Raw genomic sequence first — 17,022 nt, forward strand, 5'->3', positions numbered from 1 at the left:
GGTGCATTGTGTAGAGGGCCCTGGATAAAGTGAAAAAACTATAGGGAGAAAAATATAAATTAAAAACCAAGCTAATTAGGCTTCAAGGTTTAACACACAGATTCAGTTGACAACAATAAGCCTGTATTGGTTTCTTGAGAAAAGACAAGGGAAACACAGAGGGCTACAAAGACCTCTTGCTGTGTAAAGTGTAGCCAGCCGTCTCTTGCATAATAATTTTTAATTTTTACACCTTTAATCTAAGGCTTTCAATTGTGAATCTTCTGATCTTGGCTGGGTTGTTGGGTGGAGACGCAAATAGATATTGTAAACCTCCTTAAAGGAAGGAAAACTAGGTGGGCAAGCTGCTTTTTCCCTCCTCCTTGTACTCCATAAGAGTCATGTTAACACAGGTATGAGAGCAGGGTCATCAGCATGCCCTCAGCTGGAGAAACTGGAAAATAATTTATGCATAATGTCATTATGCATCTGTGTTTGAAATTGATACAGATGGTACCAATGAAAATGTAGGACCTCTATGGTAGAAGGGTAAGCTTTAATGAAAATAATTAGATGGGAATGCCAATAATTCCTTGATGTAACTTGGTACAATGATGTTGGAAACATTTCAGAAGCTGTGCGATGCCATGTGAGAATAGAAGAGGCTGTGTTTAGAGTCTTTGTAGATGATTTTGCTGAATTATTTTTATTTTGAATTTTTTTTTACAGTAATGGAAAGTAAGTTCAGCTTTTTGTTTTTCAATTTTTACAGCAGCAATTCTTGGACCAGCAACGCATGCAACAGCTTCATGTGTATCAGGCTTCTGTAGCTATGGGAAGTATGTCTGTGACAGACAGGCATCAACCACTCTGCAGAGCCCAGTCCTCCCCAGCAACTGCAAACTTAAAAAATCCTGGCACTGAGAAACCTATCAAGCACCTTTTCACTACTGGTAAGGGAACTGCAGAAAAAGCTACAAGATCTCAAAGTAACAGCTGTGTTATTGTGAATTAATGGGTAGACACATTAACTCTAAGAATTACATATAGGGGGAAAAAAAACATCCTGAAGCAAGGCTTTGAAAAGCCATTCGATTCGATTCTGATGTTTTATTCTTAACAAGGTTTGCAAATACAATAGTTACACCTAATATGGCTGAGTCTGTTATGAGGTTTAACTGTTCCTGGACCAAAGCAAATATGCTAGGCATAACAATAGTTCAGCTTATTTTATTGATTGTAAATGTAACATAACTCGACTTGACCCCAGATAAAAGCATACATCATCCAAACATGGATTTTAAAGTACTGTGATACTCACATTGTTGGAATTAACAATTTAAGCACAGCCTGGGGAGGTCTTGTGACTCAGTCAGTAGCGACCCTGCCTCTGAACCAGAAACTCCGGGTGTAATCCTCACTCCAGGACTTGTTGGCCACAGAAAAAGCATTCATGATGTGGTTCAACAGGTTGATAATCAGCCAACACTTCCCCACTATTCCTCAAAGGGAGTGCAGCCTCAAGGATCTTGATCTAGTTATAGAATATTCTCCCATGTAATTTTTAATGGTTAGCAGTCCAAATATAGTTAACTAATTGCTAAAGGTCACCTAAAGACAGTGATGCATTTTAAACGTAGAATCACTTTTTTGTTTGTCTCTAAATTATTTGTTTTCTTAAATGCAAACTAAATTCCAGTGGTGAAATACTCATTCTTCTCTTAATTATTATAAATCTTTCATGTTTCTCTGGTCAGAATATGCTTTGATCGCTTATTCAGGGCACTTCAACACAAACCACGACAAAATCATCTTCCTACTAATATCTGAATCCTTTTTAACATTATCAATGACAACTTTTCCACAGTTATTGTAGTAAAGTGCCTCAAGGCATTTCAACAAAAGGCACCAAAGCCTAGGAAAGGAGCATCGGGGTAGTAACCAAAAGCAAGACTGAAAGGGCTTTTGAAGGAGGCAAGAGAGTAACTAAGGTGGAATGCCTTAAATAGTGCCTTCAAATGCACAGCTGAAACAGCTGAAACCTTTGCACCCAAAACGTGGAACAAGGAAAAGGGAAAATATGAAGAAGGCCAGAGGATACCCAAGACCATTAATAGGAATGAGGTTGTAGAGGTAAAGAGGAATGAAGCCTCAGAAGAATTTACAAGTGAGTGCAAAAATTTTAAAAATTGCATAGGTATAGAATTTGGTGAGCCTAGGAAAATAGGACCTAGTGCAGGATAGAATGTGGGATGTGTACAAGTTTGGACAAATTGCAGTTAGTAAAGAATAGAACTTGGGAGGCTAACAAGTAGAGCACTAAAACTATCAAGTCTGTAGGTGTAATATTAGAGATGCAGTATTGGTAGAGGCAGGTGATGCTGTGGGAATAGGCAATCCTGTTGATTGAAAGGATGTGAGCTATGCAGCTCAGTTAAGAGTCAAACAGCTATCACTGAGGTTTTGCACCAGTAGGATCAACCTGAATGACCTGCCAAAGATCGGGAGAGAGTCAGTTACTTAGATGCATAATTTTAGGCGGAAACAGAACACAATGGTTTCAAACTTGCTAATGTCGAGTTGAAGAAAGTTATTGTTCTTCCAGGACTTGATGTCAGCTAAGTGACCAAGAGATTAAGAGCAATGGCAGAGGTAAAACTGGCATTTGCCAGTACGCATGTGAAAGTTGACTCAATGCCTATGAATGATATTGCTGACGGCAAAAAGAAAATGTATCTACAGCTACCTAGTTTGCTCTCAATTCTGAAGCAAAACTTGAACAAGAACCACAAGTGGACTAAATAAACAAATGGTCTGTGCTGTAAATTTCTTGACCCAACTTTTTTAATGTTCTGATATTGAGCTATAGCTCATAATTTTACATTTTAATGTATTTGTGATAATATAACCAAGCATCCTTACATTATTTACTTTTGAAAATATTGCACTAAAGAGAATTGGAAGCTAAAGCAATGTAAAAATGCTGGCCTCATAATTCCTGGGGTGGGAGGCATAAATTAGTAACTGCCCCTTTGTGGGATGTTATTTGAATTGGCCCCAATTTACACCTGGCTTCTGCTCCAGCTTCCTGGTATAAATTCCAATGGATGTTAAGGCATGTGCAGAAGCACCTGCTCTCTCAATGACAGTCACATACTAATTACAGAATTAGGATAGGATGATACCTCTCATTCTAAATTCCATTAATGCTGCCTTCCCTAAAAGTGCAATTTGCCAGGACCTGCTCATCAAGGCCAAGTATCTGGTTAAAGGGGCACTGCTGAATTAATGTTGCTCATGAAGACTTTTATCCAAATATTGTGATTCACTGGAGGTACTGAAGAATGTTTTCACTATTATACTCAGGAAGCCTTCCTCTACATTCTGCTTTACCCTCAGAGTTCATGTTATTTAAAGAGGATTACTGATATAATATCTGAAGTCTGCACAGTGGATTTCCTAATGGGAATCCCACTTCATAAAATATATGTGCGAGAGGAAGTGGGATAGCAGGAAGATTTGAGGTAAACCAGAATAATCAGCACCAAAGGAGAACCAGACCACCTCAGCAGTACCCATCATGGAGGATGTTTAGATCCAGGTGCATTTTATAAGATGTTTTTTATAAGGTCTGTCTTATGCAGCTGCACTTCAGTCATAAAGCTTTGGAGGAGCTCTATTTGTTGCTGCAGCCAGATCTGCGACCAAGGTGCAGAGTGCCCACATCTCTCACTGTGACAGCACATGTGACTACGGTTCTCAACATTTATGCTACAGACTTAATCCAGGGAGCCACAGGGAACTTGTGCCTGATTAGCTAATTTGCTGTGCATTCCTCCAAAAGGCAAGCCACCGCTGCCGTCTTTGACAAGCATTTCAATTTATACAGTTCTGTTGTGCCCCAGATAGATAACTGAGAGGACTGACAATTTTTTCACAATTATCCATACTCATCAAGGCTGTGGGAGTTATTGATTGCACCCATATGGCATTATATATATCCCATATGTTAACAACCTTATTTGTATAAACCTCAAAGACATCCGTTCCCTCAATGTGTGCGCCATTTGCAACAATAGGCACAGATCCATGTTGCTTTTATAGCTCATCCGTCCAGCCTTTCGGTTCTATTTAAACAGCTGGAGCTTAGGGAAGAAATTTTCCAGCATGTTGAGGAATACCTGCTACTCCCATAGCTCATGATACCTCGTCATCAGATTCCTTGTGCTGCAGGTTGGCACATATAAAAGCAAGAATAAAAATGGGCAAGCAATTTTTCTTTTTTCTTTTTGTTCCTGGAATGTGAGTGTCACTGGCAAGGCCTGCATTTATTGCCCATCCCTAATTGCTCTTGAGAAGGTGGTGGTGAGCTGTCTTCTTGAACCACTGCAGTCAATGTGGTGTAGGTACACCCACAGTGTTGGTAGGAAGGGATGTTGTGTTACTTGGAGGGGAGCTATCATGTGCTGGTGTTCCAAAATGCCTGCTGCATTTGTTCTAAAACATACACACATAGGCATTAGGATCAGGAGGAGGCCACTTGGCCTCTCGAGCCTGCTCCACTATTCAATAAGATCATGGCTGATCTGATTGTAACCTCAACTCCTCATTCCCGCCTACCCCTGATAACCTTTCACCCCCTTGCTTATCAAGAATTTATCTGGCTCTGCCTTAAAAGTATTCAAAGATGCTTCCAGTGCCTTTTAAGGAAGAGAATTCCAAAGGCTGACAACCTTCTGAGAGAAAAAATTTCTCCTCATCTTTGTCTTAAATGAGCGACCCCTTATTTTTAAACAGTAACCTCAACTTCTAGATTCTCCCACAGAGGAAACATCCTCTCCACATCCACCCTGACAAGACCACTCAGGATCTTGAAGGTGTCAATCAAGTCACCTCTTACTTTTTCAAACTCCACCGGATACATGCCTACCCTGTCCGACCTTTCCTCATAAGGCAACTTGCTCATTACTGGTATTAGTGTTGTAAACCTTCTCTGAACTGCTTCTAACACATTTACATCATTACTTAAATAAGGAGACTAACAGTACTCCAGATGTAGTCTCACCAGTGCCCTGTACAACTGAAGCATAACCTCCCTACTTTTGGATTCAATTCCCCTTGCGATAAATTATAACATTCAATTAGTTTTCCTAATTACTTGCTGTACCTGCGTACTAGTCTTTTGTGATTCATGCACTCGGGCACCCAAATCCCTCTGAATCTCAGAGCTCTGCAATCTCTCACCACTTAGATAATATGCTTTTTTTTATTCTTCCTGCCGAAATGGACAATTTCACAGTTGCCTACATTATACTTCATTTGCCAGATGTGTTGCCCACTCACTTAACCTCCTTGTAGCCTCCTTATGTCCTCTTCACAACTTACTTTCCCACCTATCTTTGTATCATCAGCAAATTTAGCAATCGTTCCATCTGTGCCTTCATCCAAGTCATTTATATAAATTATAAAATTTGAAGCCCCAGCACTGATACCTGTGGCACACTACTCATTACATGCTGCCAACAAGAAAAAGACCCATTTATGTCAACTCTGTTTCCTGTTAGCTAGCCAATCTTCTATCCATGCCAATATGTTATCCCCTACATCATGAGCTTTTACTTTCTACAATAAGCTTTGATGTGGCACCTTATCAAATGCCTTCTGTAAATCTAATACAGAACACCCACCGGTTCCCCTTTATTGACAGCACATGTGACTTCTTCAAAGAACTCCAATAAATTGGTTAAACATGATTCCCCTTTCACAAAGCCATGTTGACTCTGCCTTTTTGCCTTGAATTTTTCCAAGTGCCTTGCTATAATATCATTAATAGTGGCTTCAAACTTTTTCCCTATGACAGATGTTAAGCTAACTGGCCTGTAGTTTCCTGCTTTCTGTATCCCTCCCTTTTTGAATAATGGAGTTACATTTGTTATTTTCCAATGTAATGAAACCTTCCCTGAATCTAGGGAATGTTGGAAAATTAAAACCAACACATCAACTATCCCACTAGTTACTTCTTTTAAGACTCTAGGATGAAGTCCATCAGGACCCAGGGATTTGTCAGCCCGCAACTCCAACAAATTGCTCAATACCGCTTCCCTGGTGATTGTGATTTTCCCGAGTTCCTCCCTCCCTTCCATTTCTTGATTTACAGCTATTTCTGGGATGTTACTCGTATCCTCTATAGTGAAAACCGAAGCAAAATACCGGTTCAATTCATCTGCCATCTCCTTATTTTCCAATATTAATTCTTTCAACTTGCTTGCTATAGGACCAGTGCTCACTTTGTTTACACTTTTGTTATTTAAATATCAATAAAAACTCTTACTGTCTGTCTTTATATTTCCAGCTAGCTTTCTCTCATACTCTAATTTTTCCCTCCTTATTAAACTTTTTGTCATTCTTTGCTGTTCTTTATATTTTTCCAATCTTCTGACCTGTCACCCGTCTTGACGCAATTATATGCTTTTTCTTTAAGTTTGATACTGTCTTTAACTTTTTATTTAACCATGGATGGTGGGTCCTCCCCTTGAAATTTTTCTTACTCATTGGAATTTATCTATTCTGTGTATTCTGTAATATCCCTTTAAATGTCTGCCATTGCATCTCTGTTGACCTATCCTTTAACCTCATTTGCCAGTTCACTTTAGGTAGCTCTGCTTTCATGTCCTCATAACTGCCATTATTTAAGTTTAAAATACCAGTCTTGGACCCATTCATCTCTCCCTCAAACTGAACGTAAAATTCTAACATATCATGATTGCTATTACCTGGGGATGCCTTCACTATGAAGTTATCAATTAATCCTATCTTGTTGCACAATATCAGATCTAGTATAACCTTCTCTCTGTTTGGATCCAGAGCATGCTGTCCTAAGAAACTATCCCAAAAACATTCTATGACCTCCTCGCCCATGGTACCTTTGCCCATCTGATTTTTCCAATTGATATGTAGATTAAAATCCCCCATGATTATCGCTGTACATTTCTGACAATCTCCCATTATCTCTTCCTTTATACTCTGCCCTACCATGTAGTTACAATTAGGGGCCTGTACACCACTCCCACAAGTGACTTACTTTTATCATTTCTCATCTCAACCCAAACTGCTTCTAAATCCTAGTTTCCTGAACTTAGGTTGTCCCTCTCTAATGTGCTAATACCATCATTAATTAATAGAGTCACCCCTCCACCTTTTCCTAACTTCCCGTCCTTCCTAACTGTCCCATACCCTTCAATATTCAGGTCCCAATCTATGTCATCCTGTAGCTATGCCTCTGAAATGGCTGTCAGATTGTACTTATTTATTTCTAGGTGATAAGAGTTTCTGGATTTGGAAGGTGCTGTCAAAGGAACCTTATTCAGTTGTTGCAATGCATCTTGTAGATGGTGCACATTGCTGCCACTGAGTGCTAGTGATGGAAGGAATGAATGTTTAAGGTGGTGGAGGAGGGTCTGATCAAGCAGACTGCCTTGTTTTGGGTGATGTCGAATGTCTTGGGTATTGTTGGAGCTGTACTCATCCAAGCAAGTGGAGAGTATTCCATCACACTCCTGACTTGCACCTTATAGATGGTGAACAGACTTTGGGGAGTCAGGAAGTGAGTTACTCTTGCAGAATTCCAAGTCTCTGGCCTGCTCAACTAGCCACTGTAATTGTGGCTGCTTCAGTTAAGTTTCTGGTCAGTGATAACCCCCAGCATGTTGATGGTGGGTAATTCACCGATGATAATTAAGTTGAACATAAAGGGAAAATGGTTAGATTCTCTCTTGTTGGAGATGGTGATTGCCTAGCACTTGTGTGGTGTGAGTGTTACTTGCCACTTATCAGCCCAAGCCTGAATGTTGTGCAGTTCTTGCTGCATGGTAACACGGACTGTTTCAGTATCTGAGAAGTTGTGAATGGAACTGAACGTTGAAATCATCAGCAAATAGCCCCACTTTTGATCTTATGATGGAGGGAAGGTTATTCATGAAGGAGCTGACGGTGGTTGAGCCTGGAATACTACCCTGAGGAACTCCTGCAGCAATATCCTGGCCTCCAACAACATCTTCCTTTGTGCAAGTTACGCCTACAACCAGTGGGGAGTTTTCCCCTCAATTCCCATTGACTTCAATTTTGCTAAAGATCCTTGATGTCACACAGTCAAATGTTGCATTGGTGTCAAGGGCAGTCAGTCTCCCTTCACCTCTGAAATTCAGGTCTTTTGCCCATGTTTGGACTGATGCTGTAATGAGATCTGGAGCCAAGTGGCCCTTGTAGAACCCAATCTGAGCATTCGTGAGCAGGTTATTGCTGCATAAGTGCCATTTGATGGCACCATCAGCGAACCTTCCATCACTTTGCTAATGATTAAGAGTAGATTAATGAAGCGTTAATTGGCTGACTTGGATTTGTACTGCTTTTTGAGCAATTTTCCACATTGTCGGGTCGATGCCAGCTTTGTAGCTGTACCAGAACAGCTTGTTTAGAGACACAGCTAATTTTGGAGCACATGTCTTCAGTACTGCAGCTGGGATGTTGTTGTGGTCTATAGCCTTTGTTGTATCCAGTGCTTTCAACTATTTCTTAATATGCGAAGAGAATCGAATTGGCTGAAGATGGACATCTGTAATGCTGGGGTCCTCAGGAGGAGGCCCAGTTGGATCAGCCACTTGACACTTCTGGCTGAAGATGGTTGCAAATGCTTCAGCTTTGTTTTTTGCACTAATGTGCTGGATTCCCCCAGCATTGAGGATGGGGTGGTTTTTGAGCCTCCTTCCTATTTTAGTTGTTTAATTGTCCACCACTATGACTGGATTTGTGAGGACTGTAGAACTTTGATCTGATCTGTTGGTTGTGGGATTATTTAGCTCTGTCTGTAGCATGCTGCTTCCATTGTTTAGCATGCATGTAGTCCTGTGTAGTAGCTTCACCAGTTTGGAAACTTATTTTTAGGTATGCCTGGTGCTGCTCCTGGCATGCACACCTACGCTCCTTATTGAGCTAGGATTGGTCTCCTGTCTTGGTGGTAATAGTAGAGTGAGGCATATGCCAGGCCATGAGGCTACAGATAGTTGTTGAATAAAATTCTGTTGCTGAAGGCCTACAGCACCTCCTGGATGCCCAGTTTTGCGTTTCTGGAACTGTTCTGAATGTATCCTATTTAGTACGGTAATAGTGCGACACAACAGGATGGAAGATAACCTCAGTGTGAAGATGGGACTTTGTCTCCACAAGGATTGTGCAGTCGTCATTTCCAAGACTGTCACGGATAGATACATCTGTGACAGGTAAGTTGGAGAGTACAATGTCACATAGGTTTTTCCCTCTTATTGGTTCTCTCACCCACTGCCGCAGGTTCATTCTGACAGATATGTCCTTCAGGCCTCGGCCAGTTCAGTCGTTAGTGGTATGCTCAAAGCAAGGTTTTGATGTCTGGTTAGGATGGATGTTGTAGTACACATCCAGCACTGCCTCACCAATTGTGATATCACGTTACCTGCTTCATAACTTTGCCATCAGGAAAGGGATGATGGTAGATGGTTTCGAATGTTACCAGGTTGGCTGATGACGATATTACTATTGATGGCTATAGATGCAGTCTATCTACAGTCCTCACAAATCCATGAGGAAAAGGAAACAGGTGTAGTGGCAGCACTCAATTGACAGGTGAGAGCCAGCCTTATTTACTGGAATAGAGCACTATTATTTTGAAGTGTCAGCTTAGCAAAGATCTTCCTCATCTTGCCAACCTCTTTATAATTTAAGTGAAATCTTTATTGTCATAGTAAGACATCACACCATAATTCTTAGCTCAATCATCACATTACCTGTACCCTGTTGCTTTGCAAGAGAACTAAATATCAAGAGCCCTTGTGTCAAAAATTACAAAAACAACTTGCATTTATATAGCACTTTAACATAAGACACCTCAAGGCACACATACGTAATCACAAACAAAATTGACACCGAGCCAAAGGAGACAGAACAGGTGACCAAAACTCAGTCAAAGAAGTGGGCTTTAAAAAGAGAGACTGAGAGGTTTATAAAGAGAATTCCAGTGCTTGGGGTCTAGATGATCTAAGATATAGCCGCCAATGGTGTGGCAAAGGGAGTTGGGAATGCAGAAGTGCACAGAATTAGGGTTGGAAGAGATTAGAGGTAGGAAGATATGAGTTTTATTGCAACAACTTACAGCAGTACTGTTTTTTTTACACCCTTTGTGACTTTGCTAGCTGTTCTCTGTGCCACCCAAACACTTCTGTGTGCCACTTGAGAGCTTACATTCTGCTGTGTAGACAGATGCTGCAAAATGTTATGAGCCTCTTGAGAAGGAGGTGACAATTCTTTTGGATTCCCCAAATCCTTTGAACATGGAACAGGTTGACTCTGTAGTGGAAAATGTAACCTTGCCAACCTGTCAGGAATCGTATGAGCAGCTGGTTGTTTGGTTAAAATTGCTGTAGAGGACTTACTGCTCCATTCCTGCCAGATGCTATTTTAACCGTACATTTTTTTTCAGTGGGTTCAGGCACTCACCAGAGATAAACAGAGACCTCATGAATTATTACAAATTGGGGCCATATGATCCAGATATGACCCTCAAAACCATTTTAACTCAAAATCCTGGAAGCCTTGGTCAGCGACAAAATCACCAGTAGACATGAGCAGGATTGGTGTCGGTGCCACTGAATCAGTGTTTAATGGTGTTTCAACTAATTGCATCAGAGCATCTGTATGTCATTATGCTGTTTACATTGCAAAAACAGTTTCCAGCTTCTTGATCACTTCTTCCTGATTTTATTTGCCTTCATCAACTTCTTTGAGCCCTGTCTGCTTATCATGGGTGTTATTATTGTTCGTTTCGTTTGGATGAAGAAAGACTTTGAAGAAGAGGAGCAACAGCTGCTTCAGCAACCAGCATGAACAGTAGCTTGGCCAATTAGAAGACAAGAAGTCAGGAGGGATACTTATAGAAGGCCATGGCTAACACATAGGATGGATAGGCCAAGAGTCAATTTCTTAAACCTACTTGAAGAACGGTGTACAAGAAGACTTCCCTTCTCCCAGCAGCCACTGTAGACCTCTGCATCCTTCTGCAACAGGATCTGCTGGACCAGCAGGCCATATTTTGCCATGCGGTCTGTCAAACTCAGCCCTTTGCTTCTTTGGCATTGCTCCTTCCAATCTGCTGTAGAGGACAACCCCCTGTCTGCAGTATACACCTGCATTAAGCAGGTCACCAATTCCTTTTGCACCAGGACTAATCAATAAATCACCACCTCCATTGAGCTCAACATCAACAGGATGGAATAGGATATAACTTGGAGATTTTTCAGCAGTGGCTGGTTTCCCTCAAGTCCGGGACATCATTGCACACGCATCAGGGGACCGGAACACCGTCTAGCAGCACTCATGAATTGGTTAGGACTACTACTCTGTTGCAGTGTCCGATCATGCAAGTTTGTGCAAGGTATCTAAGCAGCTGTCACAATGCTTTTATCATGAAACTCAACCACCCCCCAGTATTGGGTCCATCCACCGATGTGACAATATAGCTGCTGGAAGACAACAGCTACATTTGTGACACACGATGTCCACAACCTTATCACGCCTGAGCAACATAGTTAAGATTAATACCATGGATCCACCGAATGATTATTCATAGGGCTGCTGAAGAAGCAGTTTAGGTATTTGGACTGGCCTAAGGGCTCCCTACAATATGCCTTAAAAAGAGTATTCTGAACTGTAGTGGTGTATTGTATCCTGCAGAGTCATGCCATACAGAGAGGCAGACATTTGGCACAGGCACAGCAGTACCCTCATCAGACGAGGAAGGCCAGGGTGAAACTGAGGAAGAAACAGGAGGAGGAGGATCAAATGCCTTGCAGCAGGAGATGCCAGGGATGAGTTCATATCACAGTGAGTATGGTGACATGCTCATTTTCCTGCCCTAAAAACTTACATGCAGTCCCTCAGCATTAACAACCCTCTCTATATCCTTCACAACTCCCATAATCCTTCATTAAAAAAACATTGATATCATTCAGACAACTTTATATCGGTAACATACTGACAATGTAGACTCAGAAGCTGCTATTGAAACCACAATGCAAACAAAAGAGCCAAGTGTGATAAAGGTAACATTTAACTCTCAACATAATTGCCTTCCCTTCATTTTTCAACCAAGTATCAATCCATGGTGTCCTTGTAAGAAGGCTTTCTAAGTTACTATTCCTCTGAATTATTCCCAGCAAAACTAATGAAAAACTCTTGTAACCCATGTTGGAATCCTTGTGATATTCCTGGCTGGGTGTCTTCAGGTTGCTTGAGCCACTATTACAGCTATTGGTTGAGGAGGAATTGAAGAAGACAACATGCTGACCTTCTGCGACGCAGCAACTCATAGTACTTCCATTACAGCACTACCACTTTCTCAGGGCAGTGGCTTATCACTTCCCCCAGTCTATGGGAGAGCAGACAGCAGAAGATGAGTAACTCCTTGAAAACCCCTATATATCCAGTCCACAAATTTCTCTAAAGTGGAGCTGCGAGCCTGGACAGCAGTTCTTTGAGCTTCCAGCAAGGCTGCAAAGGCTGGCTACGGTTATTTCCATTGTGAGGGACTGGCTACAGCATGTCTGGAGCTGGCCATGCTCTTCAAGGTTGACTGCAGAATGCTGATATCATGTGAGATGATAGATACCCCACGGGCTGAAAACAGAATTTGCTATACTTTCAGCAATTGACCAACTTTTTTATACCAAATACAACTGCTTGTGAGCAGCAGTTTTCTTTTCGTAGTTAGGCTTCTGAGGGCCCTCATCTCTATCCTGTTCAGTGGAGCTGGAAATGGTCTTCCCTCTGAAAAGCTGTCTCCTGTGCTCACCCTGCCACCAGTACCTTCTACTTTTTAATCGTGTTAGTGTTTCACCATGTGCAACCCAATGTATGCTAGTGCATGGGAGAGTTGGAGCATAACGTGGTGCATCCTCAGAAGCATTGTTCTTTGTCGAAGTGTCTTCTTCACAAATCTCTTGCTGAGAAGGGCCTAAAGGAGAAATAAAAGGCACAAGAATTAGAATGGCACTACGGGGTTAGACATGTGCAGGCGATGGTGTTCAGAATGCAACTTGAATTTGTGCAGCTTGCATTCATTCGATGTCTCCACATTGAGTTAAGTGAGCAGTGGAAGGTCTACAAATGCTCCTGCAGCTACCATCTTCTCCAGACTGCCTTGTCATGAATTGGAAACTCTAATTGTTGGCACACATCAGGTCAATTGTTTCAGCTACTTGCCAAGTCAACTGCTGCACATTGTGGGAGGGGCCATGCAACTTCTCTGTATATGGCTGGTACCCTGTTCCTATCTCTCGATAGCAGGACTCCTTAGATGATCATCTGCGTGCTATAGAGCCAGCAGTTGCCATCTTCTACTCAACTTCATCAGGTTCCACATCTACATCTTCTAGTTTCCTTGGGCAGAGTTTTCCATTTGACATGCACGTCCGCGTGTAAAATGAGGCGCGGTGATGTCGGTCGGGCGTCCCGACGTCACCGCACGCCATTGTGATATTTTGCTGGGTGGGCGCACGATGAAGTCTGACACGTGCCCGCCATTAATTAACAGGCCACTTAAGGCCCTTTAGTGTTCAATCGATGCCGATTTTTTGGCACCCGTGCGATCTTCGGGTCGGCGCAACGGGCAGGCGGGTAGGAGACATTTGTATCAACCTCATCCACGGGCGGGATAAGAGGGCTCAGTGGGGTCGTGAATCTGCTCTGTGAAGTATTTATTATTGAAAGTTTTTCAAACTTGCCTGTGTGATCTGCAGTACTTCAGAACGCATCCCAGCTGCTTTTTCTGGACTCTTAACCTTCAGGTCAGCATTCTGCAGTGACGCACTGGACGATGAAGACATTGACGCTGCGGTTGCACACGATGAGTCCAGCAGTGATTCTGAGGAGGAGCAGGCACAGGGAAATGCTGAGGAGGTAGACGCTGACCTGGGACTACTCCAGGGAGGCAGGGACACCCGGGATGCTTTAATCCAATGAACCTTCAGCTAGCACAACACAGATGGATCACCAGGACAAGCCTGGGCTGCTGCCTCGATACTCGACACCTAAATGCAAAATCTGCCAGGTCAGCAGCACTAACTAAGGGCCTTGTAAATAAAGCTGAATGTCCAACAAATCACTCATTACACTTTTGTCAACCATACACATGTAGAAGAAACAAGGCACCCTCAGCCATGTCACAAATTTGCATTTAACGTGTGAAGCAAATGAGCTTATTGTAAAGAGGAAACAATAGTGTTAACAATCAAAAAGAAATCATAAGGACCTCATCTCAGGCCAACACTAAAGCACCAGTGGAAAACCCATACTGTGCCTAAGGTGCCTTATGCTTTCGTTTATGGGTGCTATGTCTTGGTGCTGCCCCATCGCTCGGAGTGGCACCTGAGCCAGCCTGCTGACTGTGCTGTCCTGTTGGCCTTGATGACCTTGGTGGTCATCCTCTGGCCCGTGGAGCCTGTGCTGGCCCCTGGGAGGGAGCTGCCTGTTCCGCAGCTGGCATCTCCCCAATTGTTGCAGCCTCACTGGATGATACAGTCACTGGGAGAGAGGTGGAGGAGCTGCCACCCTCATCCGGAGCGCCCTGAGAGGAGCCTGCAGAGCCTATCATAAAGAGAAAACAATAGTGCAGAGACAACAGGCAGCAGCTGCGCTGACGTAAGGTCGCTTAGGACCTCCCTGTTCACCGTGGATGGATGGGCAACGAGCTGGGAAGCTTGATGCCCACACTATCTCCCACACTGGCAGTGACCAGCTGAGGTCATTGCCGATGTGAGGGTTTGCTGGTCAGAGCGCATCCCCAGGAAGCCCTGACAGGTCTCCTGGAGGAGCCTCTCCACAAGAGTCACCACTCTCTCCATGGAGGACACTTGGCGCTTGAACATGTGTTTCATTGCTGCGACGAGCGTCTGCGTAGACTCCTCCACCATGGAGACCATGCCAAGCCTAGCCTCATGTATCACCGCCAGATGCTCCTGCACACCCGGCCGCATTTGCTGCACCTGCTACATCACAGACGATTCCAGAGGCACATCATCAGGCACCGACTGAGCATGTGCCTGGTTCCCTGCAGTCCTCTGACTGCTGGCGCCATGGGCACTCTCTGTCACTGCCAGCTCCTCCAGTGACTGTGAAGTGCCCTCACCACTGTGCCCTGGGACACTAGCCGTTGTTCCAATTCCCACCGAGGTGCTAGTATCTGCGTTGGTGCCTGCCTTGCAGAAATGGTGTGATGCTGGTGAGACTTCAGGCCCCTCAAGTGTGAGAGGGGGCATCTGCTCCTCCTCCCAGCTGTGCTCTGATGATGCTGAAAGGAAGAACAAGGACAGTGGATCAGTTAACTTGCATACAATGACAAAGTTCATCCCTGTCCCCCTGGCTCATTATGCGCTCAACCTTCCCTAACAAATGGTCCAGTAATGTTGCAACAATAACTAATTTAACAATCATCAGTGCTATGGCTGTTGGGAGGACAATGCTGACCTTACTGTTGGGCATAAATACCTGGTCGTGGTACCCCAGCTTCACCGACACCAGTAGACCTGGGTACATGGCACCTCTCCAGTTCAAGGGCCTCCTGCTAGAAGCAGCTTAGTGCCTCCAGTCCTCACGCTCGGCTGTGTTCTGCACATTCTTCTCCTGAAAAAGAGAGAAGAGCATTGATTAGGGCAAATTGCACATGGACTCTGTTCGCGTACAGCACACCCCAACCAGAGTGGGACAGATCAGGCCTCCAGTGCCTCCTCACCCCACTGCTGCCAATCTCTCAGACAAAGGAGCAAGGCTTGCTCCCCATTTCCCCCCCAGCCTCTTGGACACAGGCTGCCTACATCACATTAGGGAACCGCACGGTATTTCCCCCCATAGCAAGGAGGCGCAAGCAAGGGCAGCGGAACATTCGTTGCCACACCACCTTGAAGCTCCCCTTCCACCATCTCACCACCCTGACTAGGACATGTCCTGGAGTTCTGAGTCTGCGCCTAGGTGCAGCTCCTCCAGGTTGCCCCCAAACCAGTCACGTGGGACTCAGATCAACACATGCTGCGGGGGAAAACTCACCTCCTCATGACCCACTCCGGCTGACCTCAGCATGGGCACTATCTGCTTGCCCACCCAGCAAAGGAAAAATGCCGTCAATGACTCAATGCAGTCACGACACTGAGACTTGGGTGTCGGGAGTGGGGGGAGGCCGCAGAGGGTAAGGCTACCTGCTGGGTTAAATGCCCAATGCCAACATGGCATTCACCTTGCCAGAGCGCAACAAATCATTGAAGCGCTTGCGGCACTGGATCCAGGTGCGCAGCACCACGTCGCGGGAGCTCACCACCTCCTCCCAGGCACGTTTCATCATGTGGGTGGTGGGGGGGGCCTCTTCCCATCCTGGGGGACCAACACCTCCCGCCGTGCTGCCATCTCCTCGAGGAGGGCAGCAAGGCAGTCTTCAGAAAAACAAGGGGCGCATTGCCCCCACCCCCGGCCTACGTCCAGCCTGGCCTGCTCACCCAAACCCCTCTGCTGCAGCCTAGCACCGACCATTGTGAGCAGCCTACAAAAGGCTGCCAGGCCTTCTTTTAAACAGGCTGCCGGGTCGCCATTGGGCCCTGCAGTCTGTGCACGCCCGCTGCCGCCCGCACACTCCCACTATCCTCGGGGATCGGGAAATACGCTGGGTGGGCTTTAATTGGTCCGCCCGCATAAAATGGCAGCGCAGACCTGATCACAGGCAGCGATCGGGACCATGCCCACTCCCGCTCCCCCCCACCCTGCCAGATGGAAAATGGAGTGTTCGCTAGTGTTGCCAGAGTTAAATTGGACTGCAGCATCTTGCTCTTCAATGCCTCTGGAACAATAACAGTACTGTTAACTTTGGTCTGTTTGAGCAGCTTAATCAGCTACTTCGCAGTTATCTTCATTGGAAAGTGGGACCTGGTTAGAAGATTTTTAGATGGTTATAAGCAGTTTGAAGATTATATATAGAGA

At 44.3% G+C, this 17,022-nt stretch overlaps 1 protein-coding gene across 10 annotated transcripts in view; it reads left to right on the forward strand.

Moving 5' to 3' along the window:
• Positions 1 to 17,022, forward strand: part of hdac5 (histone deacetylase 5) — a 357,484-nt gene that overhangs the window by 265,145 nt on the left and 75,317 nt on the right. For 8 of the 10 annotated variants that reach the window (XM_078529648.1, XM_078529650.1, XM_078529647.1 and 5 more), the window contains one exon: positions 752 to 932. The exons of the other annotated variants lie outside the window; for them this stretch is intronic. In XM_078529648.1, coding sequence (XP_078385774.1) covers positions 752 to 932 — 181 coding nt within the window. The remainder of the gene's footprint in view (positions 1 to 751; positions 933 to 17,022) is intronic. 10 annotated transcript variants of the gene reach the window in all.

The sequence above is a fragment of the Cetorhinus maximus genome, chromosome 25 (genome assembly GCF_964194155.1).
Source record: "Cetorhinus maximus chromosome 25, sCetMax3.hap1.1, whole genome shotgun sequence".
Taxonomy (NCBI): domain Eukaryota; kingdom Metazoa; phylum Chordata; class Chondrichthyes; order Lamniformes; family Cetorhinidae; genus Cetorhinus; species Cetorhinus maximus.